This window comes from Lutjanus erythropterus, chromosome 23, assembly GCF_056507025.1.
Source record: "Lutjanus erythropterus isolate fLutEry1 chromosome 23, fLutEry1.hap2, whole genome shotgun sequence".
Lineage (NCBI taxonomy): Eukaryota > Metazoa > Chordata > Actinopteri > Lutjaniformes > Lutjanidae > Lutjanus > Lutjanus erythropterus.
In genome coordinates, this window is record NC_139339.1 from 10,488,459 (window position 1) to 10,509,209 (window position 20,751).

At 39.6% G+C, this 20,751-nt stretch overlaps 3 protein-coding genes across 3 annotated transcripts; 2 read left to right on the forward strand and 1 right to left on the reverse strand.

Annotated features, from left to right (window-relative positions):
• The first annotated feature begins 1,222 nt into the window (after positions 1 to 1,222).
• LOC146305612 (butyrophilin subfamily 2 member A1-like) lies at positions 1,223 to 3,439 on the forward strand. Its single transcript, XM_084713117.1, has 5 exons — positions 1,223 to 1,247; positions 2,001 to 2,369; positions 2,458 to 2,748; positions 2,844 to 2,942; positions 3,206 to 3,439. Exons 1-5 carry the CDS (start codon positions 1,223 to 1,225, stop codon positions 3,307 to 3,309), a joined length of 888 nt encoding a protein of 295 aa, XP_084569243.1. The 3' UTR covers positions 3,310 to 3,439.
• Positions 3,440 to 3,446: 7 nt separating this feature from the next.
• Positions 3,447 to 4,814, forward strand: LOC146305613 (E3 ubiquitin-protein ligase TRIM39-like). Its single transcript, XM_084712388.1, has 2 exons — positions 3,447 to 3,627; positions 3,730 to 4,814. The coding sequence occupies exons 1-2, from the start codon at positions 3,585 to 3,587 to the stop codon at positions 4,317 to 4,319; spliced, it is 633 nt and encodes a 210-aa protein (XP_084568514.1). The 5' UTR covers positions 3,447 to 3,584; the 3' UTR covers positions 4,320 to 4,814.
• Positions 4,815 to 7,444: 2,630 nt separating this feature from the next.
• LOC146305614 (uncharacterized) lies at positions 7,445 to 18,896 on the reverse strand. The gene is made up of 8 exons (XM_084712403.1): positions 18,772 to 18,896; positions 15,694 to 15,803; positions 15,415 to 15,499; positions 15,130 to 15,325; positions 13,033 to 14,108; positions 10,859 to 11,649; positions 8,556 to 8,759; positions 7,445 to 8,460 (listed from the first exon to the last, which is right to left on the reverse strand). Exons 1-8 carry the CDS (start codon positions 18,861 to 18,863, stop codon positions 8,216 to 8,218), a joined length of 2,799 nt encoding a protein of 932 aa, XP_084568529.1. The 5' UTR covers positions 18,864 to 18,896; the 3' UTR covers positions 7,445 to 8,215.
• Between the last annotated feature and the right edge of the window lie 1,855 nt (positions 18,897 to 20,751).

The following is a 20,751-nucleotide window of genomic DNA, read 5'->3' on the forward strand; positions in this document are numbered from 1 at the left end:
ATAGATAGATAGATAGATAGATAGATAGATAGATAGATAGATAGATAGATAGATAGATAGATAAAAATGCATTTTATACTATGGTATTGTTTATATACTGAAGACTTTCTTTGATGCTTCAGTTAAGACAACCAAATCGGGAGGTCACTAAGCTGAGGGTAAGAAGGACCAGAGAGGTGCATTAGACACCTCACTCATTTCTATTTTGTGGCTTATTAAAAGACTTTTCATCCTTATCACGTAAGGTCACAGTGCTTTAAAATTAAGAATCTGCGGTTACTATTTATACTATAAGACCTGTGTTTATTCCTCCTTTATGTGCACAAACCAAATAAAACATTTTGAAATGAAATTTTCTTTAATAAAGATAAATAAATGAAGAGTGCACATGCATGTTAAGTCTCTGAAAACTTTCTTTTATTCTACATATGAGCATTTACCGTCAGTTAAAGCAGCCTGTTTAGACTCTAACAGAGCGTGAGTTTCTCATTCACTCCCCCGACTGTCCACATGTTGAAACTGCGCCCTCAAAACTGAAAGTGAAAGTAATCTTTTTCTCACGACGACGTTAGGTGTAAACGCGAGTCTTTTCTTTATTCGACGCACATGAGGAAATTACTCTGGAAAAAACGAAGCTGACTTAAAATCTGCACATATATATTTATATAAATGTGAATTACGCCCTGTACTCTGCCTTTAAGGACTGTAGTTTTGCCTCAAGTTACATGAAGGATATTTCGATCTGGAGTCATAACGCCATGGGTAGGCCTTGGATTTTTTTGCACCATTTATCAATCGCAAACTCTCACTCCTTCCCGCTATTTTCTGTTGTTTTTATTGGAGCTGTGTTTAACTGAGGTGGGGGTACTAAGTCTGTGTGTTTTGTTATGATTGGTGTACAGCAAATAGCCTTCAGCAAACATTTGTATTCGTACCTCCCATTTTGCAGGTTCAGTCTTGATTCATGCCTACCTCGTGTGTGCGATTGTAGGATTGCTGTGTGGTGCTGCTCCTGGTAAGTCCCTGATTTCTTTAAGTCCACAATTTTATATTATTAGTGTGATTTTTTACTTAGGCTGGTATTTTCTTAGGTTTTACTGTCCATACTTACATGTATATAATCACTGTTCAGTTTACTGTTTATTGTTAGTTTTTGTGCCAAACCTATAAACTTTTTCCTTCCTTTTTTTTTTTTTTTGGACTGATCTGATCCAATATTAGTATGGCGTATGGGTGCCAATATGAACGTAACTGGCTAAAAATGTTGTTGCACATATTAATTAATACTTAAGTAATCAAACAGTAATGCTGACAGATCCAGTAGTTTCCATAGTGTGGGGCTGTATAAAATTATTGGACCGATATTGGCCTATCAGAACTATATCGGTCTATATCAGAGTCAGTATGTATGTTGTCTGATATGAAATATATGTCTACTAATACTGTATGATTTTTTTTTTAGTTAATAAAAATATAATAGGCAGCATTCTATGTATACCTGATCCATTTCTTTTTTCAGGTTTAATATATACATATTTTGCTCTATTTGTGTGTTTTGTTTTTTATTTAGAGTTATTTATAATTATTTGAAATACTGGTGAAAAAAATACTGTTTCAGTGCCCTGATATAAGTTTGTATAGTTGATTTTATTTACTTGTTTTATTTTTACTTTTTATTTAATTGTTAAACTGTAAAACATCCCACCTCCATTACATATCTGACAGCTGATATATTGCTATCTGAACTTTTTTAAATTCCTAATATCAGCAGCAGCCCAAAAAATACAGTAAGCAAGACAGCAACTTGCAATGTGAGTCTGAGGGGTGGACAGTGTTATATCAGTTATCAGCAGATATCCAATTCAGGGACCAGAATTAGATCAGAACAGGAAAAAAGGGGGATCAGTGCATCTTTGCTAAATGGCACTTATGTTAATTAGCAAAAATCAGTAAAAAAATAACAAACAGAAGTAACAACATTGATCTTGCTTGTTCCACAGTTCCAGACAACCTTGCGGTTTCAGTCAGGTCTCCCGTGTCAGTGCAGCACGGCGACACAACCACATTACCATGTTGGCTCAGCCCAGCACAGAGTGCAGAGGGTCTGGAGGTACGTTGGTACCGCGGCCAACACTTTGATTCCCCTGTCATGCTTTACCGGGAAAGAAAGTTTGACCACGCATCCCAGGAAGCTTCATATGCGGGCCGAGTCTCGTTTGGGTTAAAGGACGCATCGTCTGGTGGGCTGACAGCAGGAGATGTGAGCCTGCAGCTGGTAAATGCCACACTCGAGGATGTAGGAGATTACACGTGTTACGTGAGCAGTGATCAGGGTTATGACAATGGCATGGTCCATCTCACTGTTACAGGTGAGTAGCATGAAAGCGTGGAAAAAGCACAAAACCAAAAAACTTACCTCGTCACTTTTACATCAAATGTTTTTCACCTTCTTCCTAGAAACGGGAACGCCCCCTCTTCTGACAGCCACGTGGAAAGACGATAACACGGTGAATGTGAGCTGTGAGTCTGAAGGCTGGTATCCAGAGCCCAGTCTGCGCTGGTCGGATCGCAAGCAGGCCCTGACCCCGAAAAGTCAGAAGACCAGTAAAGACTCCGCCGGTCTTCGGTCAGTTCACAGCTGGCTTCTTGTCTCCGGTTCATCCGAGATCTCCTGCTCAGTCGGCCTCTCTGGTGGAGAAGTAAAGGAGGCGAGAGTGCGTCTGGAAAATCCTCAAACTGATAAACAGGGTAAAGAAAATAATTGGCATGTGTGCAACAGCTGCATTTTCTGTATTCTTTTTCTTGCTTTAGAACAACAATAATACTAAATCTCTTTTGTTTAGAGTCTGGATCCTCATCGGCTGGATGGGTGGCCTTCGGTCTACTCCTCGTAGCCACGTTAGTGTCAGCTGTACTTGGATTTCTGTACTTCAAAAAGAAAGGTAAGTGTTTGAGTTTAAATACGTTTATTATATATTTAAAAAAGAAAGAAAAGAAAAAGATTTACATAAATACAAAAAAATGGATGAATAATTGAATTAAAGTGCTGACAGATGATGTCATTATATTCTAAACTTCAAATAATTCCAATAAATAGTTTAGATATTCAGCTTTATTAGATGGCATACAATGATATAATGATGTGTTTTACTTGAGTGTCTGATTGAAATCAAATCTTGAAATGCTGAAAATGTTTATGTTTCAGTGAAGGAAGCCAAACCAGAGAGTGGCCACGCCGAGGGTAAGAACAACCACAGATTCTCAAATTTTAAAAAGTACCTTCTTCAAACTCCAAAAACAATCAGCTAGATTATTTTTTCAATCTTTGACATGTTCCCTTGACATCCACAGAAAACATTACAGACCTGTTTTCACAGGCTGAGTAGAACATCTCATGAGAAGTGTGAAATCAGTGGAACGTCTCCATAAAATAATAGAACCCACAGGTTAACTTTTTCTGTTTTTTTCCCCCCAGAGAATCAAAAACTTCTACCAGAAGGTAAGAAGTCACTCTGTTACTGTTCATCAAGTAAAAGTTGTCATTCTTTTGGTATATAATCCTTTTTTTCTTATTTTCTACAGAAATGACCCAGCCTACAGAGCTATCAACAGCTAAAAACCATTACGGTAATCACTTAAGAATTTACTGTAAATAACAATTATTTACTTCAGTATTTGTCTTATCTGGGTTTTTGGTTTCATCCTAATGCTGTTTTCAATTTTCAACAGTAAATGTTACCCTTCATGAGATGAAAAATGATTATCTCATAGTGAAGAATTGTAAACTGAGAGACACCCTTGATAAGAATTTTCCTGATGAAGAAAGGGTCACCTGTCTCACAGCTATCAAAGGAACACCTGGCTTCTCCTCTGGACGGCACTACTGGGAGGTTTCTCTGGGAAATCAAACAACAGGCTTCAAAAAATCCTGGTGGATTGGAGTTACAAGTGTACCTGACATCCCTCATGGTCCTGCAGCACTAGATGTTAATCCAACTGCATCTAACGGTTACTGGTTCCTCTCCTCTTCTCCTGACAGAGATCACTTTCAGTTCAGCACAGAACCAAAAGTTTTTCTCTCTTTCTGTTCCAGACCAGAGACCGTTGGTGTGTATTTGAATTACGACAGTGGAGAGCTTTCCTTTTACAACGTGGAAGCTAAAAGTCTCATTGGCAGTTTCTCAGCTAAGTTCAAAGGTGAAGTTTTTCCATTTTTCAACCCTGGTAAAGGTGACAAAGCACCCATGGAGATATTACAGGTTCAGTCTAGTAATGTGAGCAACTCTGTAGATTCAACAGCACAAGAGACTGAATATTAATATCATCAGTATCAACTGCTGTAAGATATCAAGATGAAAACACTTGAGATCTTTTTAAAATTTTTCACACTGTACACATATCCTGTATTGAAGAGAAGGAGAGCAGGATACATATTCAGTGAACCATGTTTAAAGTGTTCTTATTCTAAAGTTTTATTGAATTGAGGAAATTTTTTTAATAACTGAAATACTAAATACGTCACGTTAAAGCTGACATTTTGATGGTCATACTAGCTCAAACTCCAAAACAACTGACCCTTTGTTACTGCTGCTAGTTTAGAGTGACAATCGTGGCAGTTTCCATTGAAATTCTCAATAATTTTAGTGCACTATATGTGGTATGATGATTCCCACTACACATTAAGACAACACTACAAAACAGCACATTCACAATGTGGTGTAGTGCAGAGTCTTCGATTCTGCAGAGAAGTTACCAAAAGCAGCTTCTTATTTCTAAGCTGACGACTGTGGATTTCATCAGCTACAATGATGCTGAGCTAACTGCCCTCTGGGTTCATATTTACCATACTGACATGAGAGTAGCAACAATCTTCTCATTACCTCTGCAAAAGAAACAAGTGTATTTCACAAAGCTATTGCTTTAGGTTAGTTAAGGTTCCTGATACCCTCGTGGTTAAGACACGTGTCATATACTGTGATTTTAATGTCTCGGTATGATTGTGGTCGTAGTGCAGATGTCCTCTGGCAGTGGCTCACCAGTCAAGCCAGTCATCGTTATCAGATTTAGCTAAGTTTTAGCTGTGTGAACTTTAGTCGATTTCGGGAGAGAACTGCCACATTTGGCCTCGTAATAGACTAGTTATGGCCCATGCATGGTGGCCTGAATTTTGGTGCGATGTGGCCATATAGGCTTTAAGTTTAGGTTGAGTGTTGTGTTGTCCTGTGTTGAATTTCCTGTGTGCTTCTCTACATGACCGCTGGTCCTGTCAAACTACATGTCAGTAAATTTTTTCACTTATAATTTTGTCACATGAATACAGATGTAGTTTGCAACTGACTGACAAGCATTTCCTTTTCCTATGGTATGCTATAGTATTTCTGACATTCTTTAAGGTTTATTGATATTGTTTTATATGTGGAACCATTTTATGTTTTTATGCAAACTGACATTTAAATGCTAGGAGTAAATATATCATGTTTACCCATTTACTTTACAAGCACTGCTTGTGCTTAGTTGAAATAGCTAATATTGTGTATCTTTTTGGAATTTAATTAATTTTTTTGGAACACTTCAATTTATACTGCTCAGTGGTAAATAAAGATTCATCATATTTAGTTATTTAGATGATTGACAGCTAATTTTATCTAATCTCTTTAACCATGTTGTTAAATATTACAAAGGTATAGATATGACAGTAACTGCACTGCATTTGACATCATTTGGTTTGTGGAGCCATTTAGAGTGAGGTTCTTATTGTTTTATTATTCTGTTTGTTTAAATTGGTTGTGCTTCATGACTTGCTGCAATAAGTGTTTAAATTATTACTTAAACTGAATGTGTTTTACAGGGTGTCCATAAAGTCTCTTTACAAGTTGACAAATTTATTACAAAAACAAATGAATAGACAAATCTGTGGAAATTATTACAAAATGAAAAGTAGATATTGAAGTTTTTTGTTTTGCCTCATTTAATGCACCTCTATATGGACACCATTAGTTGTACAAAGCACATCAAGACGGTACTTGATTTCTTTCCATGTTGGCTGTAGCACAGCCTCATCAACGGTGGAAATGGCATCAGTGATCTTTTGCTTCATGTGTGAAGCGTGAATGTGATTAAAAACTTTGATAACCACCGAGTACATAGAACAAATCTGATTAACATATCTCATCAATTGCTTTTGTAATACATTTTTTAAATTGTAAAGAGACTTTGTGGACACCCTGTGTATCTCATTAATGGTTCGATTATTGATTGTTAGTGTGTTCAGTCAGTTAAGGAAAATGCATTTTGTGCCAAATGCATGTGTTCTTGACGTCTGGATTGAGGTAGCTAATTTGAGTTTCAGTTCACATAAGGGCATTCTTAAGTCTTCATCTTGTTTGTAAATGTCTCTCCGATGATTTTTTATGTTAAAATGTAAAATAAATAAAATTCAACTTTGTGAATAAACTAGACCAATATGGGATCCTGTATTTATTTGTTATTTTCTATTTTCTTTGTGTCACTCTGCGTCCACAATGTAAAATTCACTTTACAATCCAGTTTAAGAAAACACAGCAAAATGTCATACACTTTAATAAGTACAGGTAGTATTTACAGTATATACACACAGTATAACACAATACTAACTTTGTCATCACTACTGTATACTTTTCATAGATAAGGAAATATTTACATTGTGAATAAGACCATATGTAATAATTTTTTTAAAAATTCTGATACGCAATAAATTCAAGTAGGCGTGCCTTGATACATAATAGTCAGACTATGATCATGGTATAACGGGGTATGTAAGAACCACTTCACAGGTGCATCATGGTCCAACAGTTCGAAGAATACTTTTTAATACACTCGTCAGTTGGGGGCCATGGGTTGGGGAATACAATGTCAGTCAATATCAAACACAAACTATACAAGTCCATACATATCTCAGTCCTGAAGACACATTGTCTATCTGGGGATTTTTAAAGATCACAACCGTTGTGTTTTTTCCCTCCAAAGCTTTACACATTCATGTTTGGTCATCAGCCTTCAGTGGACACTATTCCAAGGAACATTTGCTGTAGCGCCCCCTGATGGTCTACAGCGCATACTGCAACTCTGTGAACCGGTATCACTCCAGGAACTTCTGCTGCATCGGTCACACTTTATTTTACAGTATACTAATAAGACGTAACAAGCTGTGCATTGTATCATATTGGAGAAAAACTAGAAATATGTTCTTTATAGACCCTTAGAGACTTTCTTAGAAGGTGATTCGCGACACACTGCAACAGAACTGTACTCTAAACTGGAGTGAAACTGCTACTTCAGACGCACCTCCTTTGGCTGGTCCTAAACAACTGTCAGAGTAGTCAAGACTGATGCCTACTTCTTTGATCAAACCACATTATCTGCCTACAATGTTAAAAAAAAGTCTGTGTGGTCACTGCATCTTTAATTTTGCAAGTTTACTTTAGTTAACACTACAGTTCTGTGGTAATGTGTTCCCAGTTAGCCTCACAGAATGTCTAATATCAGTCTACTTTTTAATAAAGAACATATTATTTCTAGATTTTGTGATTTGATGCAAAATACAGCTTGTACTTCACACTAAACTAAAAATGGTAAATGAATTTAGTGTGTATGGTATATAGGGATTAACTACTGTCCAATAAAGAATATATTTCTAATTTTGGTGTAATTTGATACAAAATACAGCTTGTTAAGTCTTATTAATGTATTGTAAAATAAAGTGTGACCGTTGTATCTCTCCTGTATCTGTTACCGCTCTCCACTGTCAACTACCTAGTAAAAAAAAAAAAAAAAGACGACATGAAAAATAATCTCCCAAGAAGAAGAAGAAGGAAAAAAAAAAAGCATTCACTGTGTCTGAACTTATATTCACATTTTTGAGAACATCTTGTCCAACTTTTTAAAAATACACCTGGAAAACAGACACTGGGCATCCCGAACACTGAGTATGAATACTCCTTAACTGGAGCAACTGATCTTTTTTCTTAGCTTAGTCAGTTTTATTACACTACTCGTTTATGACCAGGGTGATGAGGCTGGGCATGCACCTATCATCAGGTAACACACCCACGAAAGAAAAGAAAAAGAGAAGCTGCACTCCACCATGATGACCCAAGACTTTTTTTTTCCTCTTTACTATGATTGCTGGTGGTTTATACATTATGGTATGTGTCCTCTGCCGCATCCGTGTTTTGCCCTAGCAGACGGAGGCAGCGTTTTCCCTCCTCCCCTGCTTCTTCAGCAGCTGGATGCGGTTGTGGACGTAAAACTTGATGGCCCTCCAGTCTCGCTGGTTGCTCACCAGCAGGGGGCAGAGTTCAAGGCAGCGCTCACAGTCCGCCTTCGCAGGGACTCGCAGCTCCATGAGGTTTCTCTTTAGGTGAGTCTCCACTGCTACGCGCTCCGCCTCTGACCAGGGACGCTTTAGCACACCACGCTTTCCTGTGAGATAGAGCGGGAGGCGTTAAAGAAAGTGCAAATGAATGGAAACAGAACGTATAGGATGACATTTATAAGGACAACTGACAGATTGTTACCTGATTTAGGTGGAATACATCTCCTCTTATGAACGTTGGCTATTGTTGGGGTGACTGGAGAAGGAACGGGTGCTCTCTTCTTCCGAGGTGGTCGCCCTGGTCCTTTCTTCTTCACCATCACCTCAGCTTTCTCCTTAACTTCCTCCTTTTCTTCTTCTGGCTCTGAATCTTCTGAAAAGGAGTCTGCTGAGTTGCCGGACATGACTGCGGGACAAAGAAAAAGACAGAGGGCAGTTAATCAAAAACAAAGATGAACATATGGCTTTTTTAAGAAAAAGGGATCAACTACAGTTCTGTTACTTACTAAAAGGTTTCTTAATAAATAAGTGCATACTAGTAAAATGCAGTGCTTTAACCTCCGGACATCATGTCATAACTGAATGTGATACAAGTGAGTGTATTGTTTTATATGGGAAAGTCGCAGCGCTGTATGACACACTGTTCTGAGCTCAGCTTTTATCAGATACCCTATTTCTATTTATTACTGTCAAAACCACTGATTAATGAAGTTAAAATGAGGAGCTATCTATATGACTGCTCCTCATTTGACAACAAAAACCTAAATAAGATGGAAACTGGCTGAAGGGAGATTGGCAGGGAGCTGGCTTATCAAGATAACTGACCATCGCTAATAACAGCCTACTTGCTGCTGGCTATACTGCATTTCATTTAGAGCGAAGAAACATCTACAGATCACAACATAAAATGTGTTTTCTTTTTAAAAAGTACAAACACAAGAAAATAATAAGTACTCGCCCACCTTTCACTTCAGTGGTTACATCTCCAGCCTGATCTCGAGCACTCGGATGAGAGGTGGTTTGATTACTTGACAGAAGTACATATTTAACGGATTCAGTATGGACAGAGCCTCCGATATTAAGCATGTGAGGCAAAAGTCCGACGCGCACATGCAGACACAGTGTAAATGAAGAGACGCTCCGGCAGATTCACTGTAACAAACTCACGTAGATTAAGTTTCTGAAACTCAAAAATGATCGAGCCTTTAAATCCTGTTCTGAGTTGTAATATCCCGGCCACACGTGTATTGTATCTGAAATGAGGTGCAGGATACAATATATATTAGCCTGGGCCCAGACCTTAGAATCCGCCCACTCAACTGACAATTCAGTCTGATCTCAGGCTAAGAAAATATGATTACACAGACTATTTCTTGGCTGGGCACAGTGATTTCCTCGAGTCCTCTCTGGTTACCTGGCAACCTCATGATGACAATCAGACTCCAGGAAATCACTGCTCGGGGCCAAGAAATGATTCAGCATGACCCCAAATAAAGTACATAAAGGATCAATTCAAGAAAATCACGCACATAAGACAGTCATCTACCTAAATACTATCATGGTATCCAGCAATGCAAATTATTCTGATTCATTTTAAATGCACAATATTTATATTCTGCTGCTAGGGGTCTCTCACATTAAAATAATAATTAAAGACATAGTGTGATGATGTGAAGTGGCACTGAATCCTAGGAACAGTTTTCTTTATAGGTAAACCAACACCACAGCATAGAAATCATGTTAATGGATGAGGTAATATTAAAGTTTTGTTCACGATAAGTTACATGCACTGACTACCTTCTTCATTCTCTGGTGTATCCAACATATCCAACTAGCAGCAGCTGGTAGTCTGAATGTTACTTTGAATAAATTACATATTTCTCTGCATTTGAACATCGTTGGAAACATTTGGGATAATGCAAGTACACAACTAAACAAAATATCTAACATATGTTTAGCATTTTTAAACATTTTAATGCAATTACATATAAAGCTTTAAGCAGGTTGTGAGATAAACACTACTTAGATTTGACAGAAAAACTCAATGATCATGTCTCTTTCCAGAACAACCTTGCTATGAACATTTTCCTGTTTTGTATCTTAAGTAAGGCTGTTTTCAATTCAATGCTTTTGTGTATTTCTTTGACCCCTTTAAAGTAATTTACAAGGCTGACATTCCTCTCACAGTCCAATATATAATAGTAGTCCTACTTCAAAAATAATTGGTTTTCCATTAAAATGAAAACAAGAATGTTTTGGCATTTTATATTTATAGATTAGATTATCCTTTATTGTCTCTCTTAGGAGAAATCTGTCTTTGGGCATTTGAGAGAACGCCCACAACAGAGATTCAAAACAGATGCTGGGAGTTCAACCTTGAAAAGCTTGTTAGCAGTGGAACCTGCACCGAATTGAACGCTGCATGCCTGAAATACCTGCTGCTGAGCCCAAGTGGCTTCAGCATTTTCTACTGAAGACAGAAAAATATATTATGTAACTCCTTACCATCCAACTCGAGGCAGATGTGCTGCAGACTCATACCTCGGAAAAGCACACCCTCCCTCTCTCCGTAAAGAACGACACGACCCACACGACCCATCAGCCCTGGATCCCGGAGGATTGTGGAGCAGTTCTGGGTCACGTGATACTCTCGTTCCAGGAAGTCCTCCAGCCGTTTGGTAGCTCCCCCCTGGCCCTCACCCTCCTCCAATAGTAGCAGTTGAGTAAGTATCGCTACCTGCCGCCGCACACGTGTCGCTGTGATTGCTCCAGGGTTCTTGGCCCCACTGGCTCGTGCCAGGTTTCTGAGAAGGTCCGTGCCCCGCAGCGGGGTGGCAGGGGAGTGGTAGGGCCGGGAGAAGACATATGGGCTCTCTGGGTCCACTCCGACATTGGGGCTGGTCTGAAGGAGTAGGTCCAGGCAGGACTCACAGTGTGGTGGGAAAATAAGTGGCTGGACACGACCACGCTTGCCCAGAACGCCAGCCCGAGGGAGGTGACAGAGGACCTGGCGCTCAAATGGGGACAAGAGGGCTTCCATGCCAGAGGGGGAGCTGTTGCCGGAACCGGCCTGGGGGGTGACACGGCTGCGGTAGTCCTGGATTGTGAGCTTGGCCACCTCACATTCCCGGTGGCGGTTGTAGAGGATGAGCAGGGAGAGACTGGAGTGGCAGAGCAGGCGCCAGGCTTCGGCGGAGTGAGGAGAGCGGGTCAGAGACAGGAAAGAGGAGTGCTGCTGGCGGCGGAGGTAGAGGACCAAACAGGAGAGGGAGGAGAGCAGCGGAGACATATGATGTCTGTGTGTGTTGGAAACAAAACAGAGAGAACAGATGAAAAATGTCTTTAAAATAGCATTTGAAAACAGTGTTAATTTTGTCAACAAAAATTAACAAAAAGCATTTGCTGAAGTTCTTTTATTTCATGACTAAATTTTGATAACCTGTTCAAACTTTTCTCTTGTATTTAAACCGAAACTAAAGACTGGAGTCTATCATTCCTGAAGAGAACAGACTGCTTTGTGGATTTAAGAGGTAGGGTATAAAAAGCAACCGATGTGAGACCTGAAAACACAGCATCCTGTAGTGTCTGTCAAGCTAAATATCATTTTTGTAAGTTGACTGATTCAATGACATGTACACTAATTCCCTTTTAGGACTAAATTTAATGTTAGTGTAGCTCGAAGTTCTGTGTGGATTCAGTGCGCATTGCCATGTTCCAGTAACACATTGTTAAATTTAATGGAGCAAAGCTCATTGGAAAACATCTACTCCCTCTAAAAGATCATTTATGATTTCTTTCTTTTATGAGTCGGCAAACATCCAACATAATTTGGAATTAAAGTATGTAAAGTGAATAAACACAATGCCTTAATGATGTAGTTTGCAGATTTTTACTGCTGATTTATTAAAAGTGAGAAAAACTGAGTTCTACTGAGTAAAAACATGATACCAAATTTAGCATAAGACCTCAGTAATATATAAAAAATTCTCTTTTGTCAGGTCATTGACATGATCAGTGTTTAATAATCAATAATGATGCATCAATAATGACTTATGCATTCAGTTTTAAGTGATATGAAAGAGTGTGTCAGTAACACATTCTCAGCCTAGGTGATTAAACACGTAGTTCAAGGTATGCTTGGAATTTTTACTGCTAGGAGAATTATCCTTGAGAAAAACCCATTACACTGTCATAAAACTGACTAGGAAAATTGTAACTGAAGCACTGGCTGAAATTAAGTCGGAGGGGGCGCCTGGGTAGCTCCATGTACAGAGGCTGTGAGTCCTCTGCAGTGGCTGTGGGTTTGAATCCCACCTGCGGCCCTTTGCTTTGTGTCATTCCCCCAATTTCCTATCATATCTTCAGCTGTACTATCGATTACAGGCATAAAAAGCCAAAGAAAATATTTAAAAAATAAATACAATAAAATAAGGACAACATACCACTGAGTAAATCTTGACTAAAACAAAACAAAAGACTAAAATGTGACTTTCACTAACTGCAATTTTCATTAAAGACTTGAAGACTTAAACTAACAAACTAAACTTAAACTAACACTGGTTGAAATCACAAAGCACCATCCAAAAAGTTACCAAAAAATATCTAAATTATAATAAGACTTAAATAAAAAGTGTTTTGGAGACAACAGAGTAAAGAAAAAGACAATAATCCAACCGCACCTTACAATCTCTCCGTTCTTCTCCTCTGGTGCATCTTCTTCTCCTTCTCCGCTCAGCTCCAGATCTTCATCTGGATCTACATCTGGTTCTGGAGTCGGAGGTGGAACCAGCTCCTCCTGACTTCTCGAGCTCTCCACCTCCACTTTTGGCGGCTCTTCATGCTTTTCTTTCTTCATCCTTCGACCCCTTCTAGGCGTAGACGGCGGAGGTGGCGGCGATGGACTCGTTACTCGTGACACCATCTGGGGTGTGGGGCGTTTTGTGGCGGGCAGTGGTAAGCTAGGCCCCTTCTTGGCAGCTGCGGGTTGAGTCGAAGAAGGTGGGGAAAGCGAGAGGGAGAAGGAAACGCCGCCTGTGCTTGAGCGTGTGGCCGGTGATTCTCTCTCCCTGGAAAAGAGGGAGGGCGGAGCAGGGTTGGAGGCAGAGGGCTGAGGGACAGCGAAGGAATGAGTGTGAGGAGCAGGCGCGGAGGACGATGACGGGTGAGGGTGTGCGGCACTGCCATTTGAAGAGTTGTGCGTGTGCAGGTGTGCAAGCTCCATGGCTGTTCTAACCTCTGGCTGGTTGGCGTGGTGCTTCTCCAGGTGGCGTGCCAGAGAACGATAGTGGCGACCGCAGTACGGGCAGTGCTGCCGCCGGCTCACTGTGGTGCCGCTGGAGCTGCCGATGTTTATGTTGATGTTGTTGTTGATGTTGGTGGTCGGCGGAGCCAGGGCGCTGACTGGGGACTGGGACTGGGACCTGGCAGGGGGTGCGACAGGCGCCGGGCGGGAAAAGGATGAGCAAGGACGCCCCGGTCCTCTAGAGGAGGTGGGCGCGCTCTTCTTCTTCGAGTTGACCACCGTGGGCAGCTTGCGTTTCTTACGGCGGCGGAGCATTCGACCCCTTATCTCCTCAATTTCCTCTTCTTCATCGTCGTCGTCATCGTCGTCGTCTTCCTCCTCCTCGTCCTCCTCGCGGTCTGAGTCACTGGGCTCAGAGTGGGTGAGCGGGGAGGATGAGGGTGACAATGACCAAGACGGGGTAAGGTAGTCAGACACGGACAGCGACAGTGGGTGGGGACCGGCCTCTTCCTCCTGGTTAGACAGATTTCAAGTTAAAACCAGGATAGCTCAGAATCTACATTCTTATCACATTAAAGTTGAAGAGGTGATTTTAATTTTTCTGTTATTGTCAATGTACATTATTCTATTTATATTAACTTTTTTCTCTAAATTTATATATTAATACTTGAACATAATGTGTACATGTTGTATACAACTGAAAAAAAAAAAAAAAAAATGGAAGTAGAACTAGAACAGAAATATTACAGGAGGACTGGCGTTCAATGCAGCACTCATCCACAAGCTTAGAGAAGTGTTCAGAATTTGGCTGGAAATACTCGATCCATTCCTTCATTACACCCAACATTAAAAGTAAACATTCCCAGTCACAACAGCAGAACTGGAGACAGTACGAGCACATGGACGCAATCACTCCCACAACTTCTGGACAAAAATTCAAATATTTGGGGGAAAAATATGCTCAGCTCTGAGACAGATTTTGGGATATGAAATCCCAAATGTTGTTAAGATCTTGTATGCTGCTGTAGGAACTGAGGTGGTGATATTAAATAAAACTGGTGTCCTGTAAAATGCTGCTTATTTCTACTAGAAATGAAATGACAAGGAAATGGTTCAAACCTGAGAGTTCAAGCCTCAAGCAGTGGATGGACATCAAAGAAATCTTTGACATGTTCTATCTAGAGAAGCAACCTTCTTCAAAAAATGTGAGAAATGGACTGCCAACATTAAAGTGGAAGGTGACGCTACCTTCCTATGATTTACTTTGAAAAATAAAGGCCATCTGACATGATCTATCATGATTATTCAAACTGTGTGCCCCTGCACTCTATTCTTTTTTGTTTTTCATTCTACCCGTTTTCTTTTTTCTTATCTAATTTATAAAATTTTTTAAAAATCATTAATTAAAAAGGAAAATAAGTAAAACTACCAGCCCAAATTCATGATTATGAAGGAACATGTTATCCATGTTACCAGGATTATCCTTAAAGTGTTCCTTGTCCACTTTATTCAAGTGACCATCAACTTTGCTCACCATTGCGTTCTCGCCCCAGTCCGTCAGGCTGTAGTCTACTGTGATCTCCTCCCCTTTGGCGATGTCTCGGATTGCTATGACAACCAGCCGGACCTGAGTCCCACAGTGGACTTCTCGAATTCGGCAGTTGGGCGGCGGATGGAAGAGCACGGGTCCCCGAACGCCACTCGCTCCCTCCTCCCCCAACTCTGGCACGCTGCAAAACATAAAGTGACATCAGCGATTCGGACCCCCGACCTAAACACAGCATCTGAGCATGGTTACCATGGTGAGGGTCTATCTTACCAGAGCTGAGTGGGATCAGGCAGGTAGTAGGGACTGCCAGGTGGAGGGAGGCGGTCTTCTGCACCCTCCGGATACTGGCTATCACCTGGGACAGAGTCAACTGTTTAAATCTAGCACATCTTAACCACTGGCCGTATGTTTGAAAGATGGCAGGTGGCTCTTCTTACTAGAATACACTGCTAATTACAAAATGGGATGCTTGTTTATCATAAGCACCTCAGTGGATAAAAACACAAACAGCAGGTGTCAAAATGTGTGTGTGTGCGTTTCTATATATACCAGGGCTGTAGCTGTGTTCTGACATGCTCTCCTCCTCCTCATCTTCTGTTACATACGCTCGGTCACACACCTTCACAGGTGTCCCCTTCCTTTTTCTCCCACACACACGGCTGTAAAAACAAACCCAGGGCTCCATTTAGCATAATGATACATTACGACAAAGCAGCGCTCAAGACGCCGCTCCTGTAAATACATCAATGGAGGGCAGCTAAAATGAGCAGAACATGTGATACATGTACTTCACATAAGATTTCTTTTAGTTAAGTGACTCATCCACAACAATAAGGCTTTGAACTTCTTAACTAGCGGCGGTGACGGCAGTTTAATTGTCATTCTTCCACTTAAGAAAGACATGTCTTTGATTTGATGACAAGCGATCAAAACAAGGACACTTGGATCTGTATTTACACACAACCTACATATAATGCTGATTAGGGTATAGAGAGTGTAGCAGAAGGAAAACGGTCCCTAAAAATATATAAAGGACAAAGAAAAGAACATTCATCAACTACATTTTAGCTTTTAATTTTGAACACTAATTAAAGTCATTACTGATCAACCTGTTGATTAATGTTATGATTAATCGTTTCATCATTTAGCCTTAGCCTTAAAATTAGGGCTGGGCTGATATAGGTGAAAAGTCTTTTCTGGATAAAATCTTTCATTTCAGTCAGATACTTAAAATTCAATACTTATAATAATTCAAAGACCCATTTTTTTTAATAAATACCAGGAACCACTTTATTTAACAAGGCACACAGGTAATAGAATTAATAGACTTAAAAAAAACTTTTTGCATGTCAATCGTAACACTCCCCATTATGACATGACATGACAAGTTATTTGTGACCCAAGGCATATTTGTGCTGTGCTCTCATGGTGGTTTGCATTTTATGAGATGAAATGAAACTACTGAATTTTATTGGACAATATTCTTGGGTCTATTGACAAAAGTCTTCATATCACTGTAGTTCTTTTACCTAGACTTAAATAAAAAGTCAGATAATTGTGTAAAAAAAAATACCCAACACAGTTTCCAACAGCCAAAGGAGACATTTCCAAATGTTCATGTATTGTCCAATCAACAGCCCAGAACCCAAACGTAAGCCTCTCACAATGATATAAAACAGAACAGCTGAAATGTTTCATATTTGAAAACTGGAAACAGCAAATTATTTGGTAATTAGATACATTTTTTAAGTGAGACATCACACAGGTGTCAGTTCATTCCAGCCTATTTAAATGCATTTTAAATAGCAGGCTGATCAATCGGTTGATTGATTAGGCCATTTTGAGCTAATCAGCATCGATCGATGCCTGTGCTCACGAGGCGGCTGAACAATGACTGCAGACACATCTGCAGGCAGCCCTGTCAGTGTGGCTGCTGTGAAATGATGCATGCCCTGGTAAAAGGTGAAGGTGGTAAAAAAAAGTCCAGTAATACTATAATATTAATATAATATTTTGTGATAGAACCAATAGTCATTCATACAGTATTGTCACAATATTGAGGTATTTGGTCAAAAATATGTAGTCCACATTGCTGTTGAGTAGTTTAATTTTCAGCAATGCATCATATTCTATAAGATCATCATATGTTTGCACTATTTTAGAATATACAGTTTGTTATTTTAGAGAAAAAGTGTATATTGATACATACAGTATATATTGTGGCATAACCTAAAAATATTGACATTATTTATAAGCCACGATTGCCCCCTAATTTAACTAGGGATGTTAAGCAATAATTTAAGAAATTAAAGCTATATTAATCAATAATCTGTAGTGTAGAAATGGCAGTATCTTTGCCACAATTGCTGCTGTTTTGTCTGGCAAAGCTATTTGTTCAATAAGGAAACTTTAGGTTGAACTTAAAATGACAAAAACAATGAGGAAAAAAGTGAGAGAGAGGGGGCAAAAAAAAAGAAAAACTGTCTATACAGTATTTCTCATATATTTTTCCTTTTTCAAAAAAATGTGATTTGGTTCTGGTTCTGCAATTTGGGTATTGCACCTGACAATACATACTGCGATTAACTGCGCAGCCCTAAATATCAGAATTATATTTCAACCACCCTGCTCTCTGAATGTTGGCACTGACCACTGAAAAACCTGTGTCAGTCGATCACTAATACTTTGTTGTCACCACAATGATCACTAATACTTAATATATTTTAGGAATATATTTTTGTACAAGATAAATTTTATAGTTTAGACACCTTGCAGGAAGGGTACCTGGCAATCCAGGTGTGATCAAGGACCATGATAGACAAACACAGATCAACTGTAAGCAGGCAGCTTGTGTAGAAGTAGTGATTTCATCTATCTCGGTTACGATTTTTAATCCAAATATTGCTTATAGCTCCACCCCTTTTTCTAATCACGTCAGACTCTGCGTTATAAATGCATTTACAGAGGAGAGATTAACAACAACAAAGCGTCTCTAATTCAATGAGGGCTGGTGACAGTCAACTGTTTTCGGATGCATATTGCTCCTGGTCAGCAACTTTGTTTACTCAAAAGCCAAACAAGCCACGAGTCATGATCTGCAGCAGCTGAGCAGTCAGACAGTGTTAACAAGAGTGAGATAATAGCAGCAAAGGTGGTGTGTTGACTATAATGTGCTGCCTAAAAATCTGGCGTGACGGGGATTATCGACAGGAGATCAGATTTGACTGGCCAGCTGCGTTAGATACATAGCTGATGATTCCTGCTGGGTGCATGCTAACATTAATGCTAAACCACGGCTAGCCTGTTAGCTCCCAGCGGCTAACGTTCAGACTTGTGTCCCGTCAAAACATTAAAAAAATAAACGTCTGGCGATTAAACGCGAGCCGAGGCTGACGGGGGAAGGCGCAGCCTCACAGGACGCGGCAGCTGCAAACAAAACACAGACAAAAACCACTTCCTCTGCTCCGTTTTCTGCAATATAACGCTGAAAATCATGCACGCCAATAAAGGCTCCTAACGTTAACTAAAACTAACGTGCACGCTCCTCGGGTGCATTTTGCTCTCGTGTGATAAAATAAATCCCCGGTGAAAACGACGACACGCCGGAGCCTCGCCGTGCTCACTCACCCCCGCGGCGGCGGCGGTTTGCTCCCATCCCCGTCGCTGTCGAGGGTCGGTGGTTCCCGGTAGTCAAAAGGCGACCGTACAGTCTCCGCCATTAGGACTCCCTTCCCTACCTCTCTGGCGCTCCGGTACACTGCTCAACGCGCATGTGCACAACATCCTTTGGGGTTCTCTTGTTAAAATGGGGTGCACTCACCTCTTTGAGGAAATAAAGACCTACAATCTCAAGCTTCACATTCAGTGGATGCACTGATTTAAAATACAGCATTGCACACACTCAATAGAGCTTGAAAGTGCCACTGCTTTGAAATTAAGCAGGCTTGTAAGCCAACAAAGACACACTGGTTAACCCTGATGTCTGCTTGGGCTCTCTGAGGCCAGAATTTCAAAACTTTTAATCTAGATAAGACTTATCCAGATTGTGCAAACCATTTTTTTGCTATTTTAGATAAAACTGATCTAGTAAATTTTGTCCTGGTTTTCAAATAATTTTCAAATAGGATCATTCTGATCCAAATACCATAAGATTTAGGATTACAGAATGTAGATTTGCAATCTTTGGATAGACTTTTGGTCAAAGTAACATTGCATTCACACAGATATGTTAATATATTATTAATCAAATATCTTGCTTACAGTTTATTGATCAAAAGACCCTCAGTAAAATAACAGTGTACTGGAGCGTACCGGTCCATCTGGTTGCACTGCTGCCTGTTGTAGGTCAGAGTCACCTGCTTGTGTTTTTAAAAACAGCGAGGAACCTTTAGTGACATTATGAGGCATGATGGAGGTATAAATTATGTTGCACATTGCACTTTCAAAGGAAGTTGCTTTTTTTTTTTTTTTTTTTTACAGAACAACAGCTTGGAGTTTTTTGGTGTTTTAATTGAAAATATTATTTCATTGGTTTAATTGTTTAATTTAGAATGAATAATGTTTTGGCATGATCAGTGTTACTAATACTCTACTATATTACAGAGGGAAATATTGTATTTTTCACTTCCACTACATTTATTTTACACACAACTGGGTACTTTTCGGATGAACACTTTGCATGAAAGCATATATACATATAGAATACAAGTGGTTTCCATCATTATGGCTTATAGCTGCTAAATCGTGTCTAATTTGAGCCACTTATCACTTTTTAGGTGAGATTAGAAGTTCCTCTGAAGTACCCTGTAAACTAATCTGGTTTAATTTAAATATTTCTTCAAGTCATTGTGTGACACAACTCTGATTTTATTCTTGACTCCACAGATTTATCCTGTGACCCTTGGGAGTGGGTAAAATTAAACATAAAAATATCTATTTTTATATTATATTTATTCATCAATTATTATAGGAAACAGTATATTTTTGCATATTTGAATGTTTGCCTGTTACACCTACCTCAATTGGAACTTCCTAATTGGAAGTGGACCAATTGTCTCTATTCTCCTTATAATTTTCATCATGTTATATATCACTTTTTTCCAGGAAATGTCAAGGAAAATTCTGAAGACATTAGGGATATCTAAAATTAAGTGTTACCAAATAAGTCAAGAGAAAATAACTGGTTGATTTAGCATTTGTTATGATTGTGTTTTGCACACACAGTGTGGAGTGTAAAAAAAAAAGAAGAGAAAGTAAAGTTAAAGTCAACAAAACACAAGGGTTAACAGTGGGTTTTAATTTTCAATGCACATCCAGTTATTCATTACAGAGATAAAAGAAAAGCACGGCAGTAAGAAATTCACCATACCAACGAGTCTGGAAGTCACAGCTCATCCACTCAGTGAGTCTTACGCTGCATCATGTATTTAACGTTACAGTGGAGTCGTGGTGGTGCAGAGTGTTTGATACTTTTGGCTACAGACACTACAGTCCTACTGTAAACTACTGGTCTCGTTCAGTGCTTCCCAAACATTCCTTCTGCTTCTAACGGAGGGTGTGTCAGAAAAAATTGAAGAAAAACTTCTCACGTGTTACAGTTCAAACTTG

What these genes read in the sequence shown, in the direction of transcription:
- LOC146305612 (XM_084713117.1), top strand. Translation starts at nt 1,223, where the DNA reads ATGGCGTATGGGTGCCAATATGAAC. An exon ending in GTATGGGTGCCAATATGAAC is followed by an intron (nt 1,248 to 2,000) that starts GTAACTGGCTAA and finishes CTTGTTCCACAG; the next exon opens with TTCCAGACAACCTTGCGGTT. An exon ending in GGTCCATCTCACTGTTACAG is followed by an intron (nt 2,370 to 2,457) that starts GTGAGTAGCATG and finishes CCTTCTTCCTAG; the next exon opens with AAACGGGAACGCCCCCTCTT.
- LOC146305613 (XM_084712388.1), top strand. Translation starts at nt 3,585, where the DNA reads ATGACCCAGCCTACAGAGCTATCAACAGCTAAAAACCATTACG. An exon ending in AACAGCTAAAAACCATTACG is followed by an intron (nt 3,628 to 3,729) that starts GTAATCACTTAA and finishes AATTTTCAACAG; the next exon opens with TAAATGTTACCCTTCATGAG.
- LOC146305614 (XM_084712403.1), bottom strand. Translation starts at nt 18,863, where the DNA reads ATGGCGGAGACTGTACGGTCGCCTTTTGACTACCGGGAACCACCGACC. An exon ending in AAGAACGGAGAGATTGTAAG is followed by an intron (nt 11,650 to 13,032) that starts GTGCGGTTGGAT and finishes CAACACACACAG; the next exon opens with ACATCATATGTCTCCGCTGC. An exon ending in CATCTGCCTCGAGTTGGATG is followed by an intron (nt 8,760 to 10,858) that starts GTAAGGAGTTAC and finishes TTTGTCCCGCAG; the next exon opens with TCATGTCCGGCAACTCAGCA.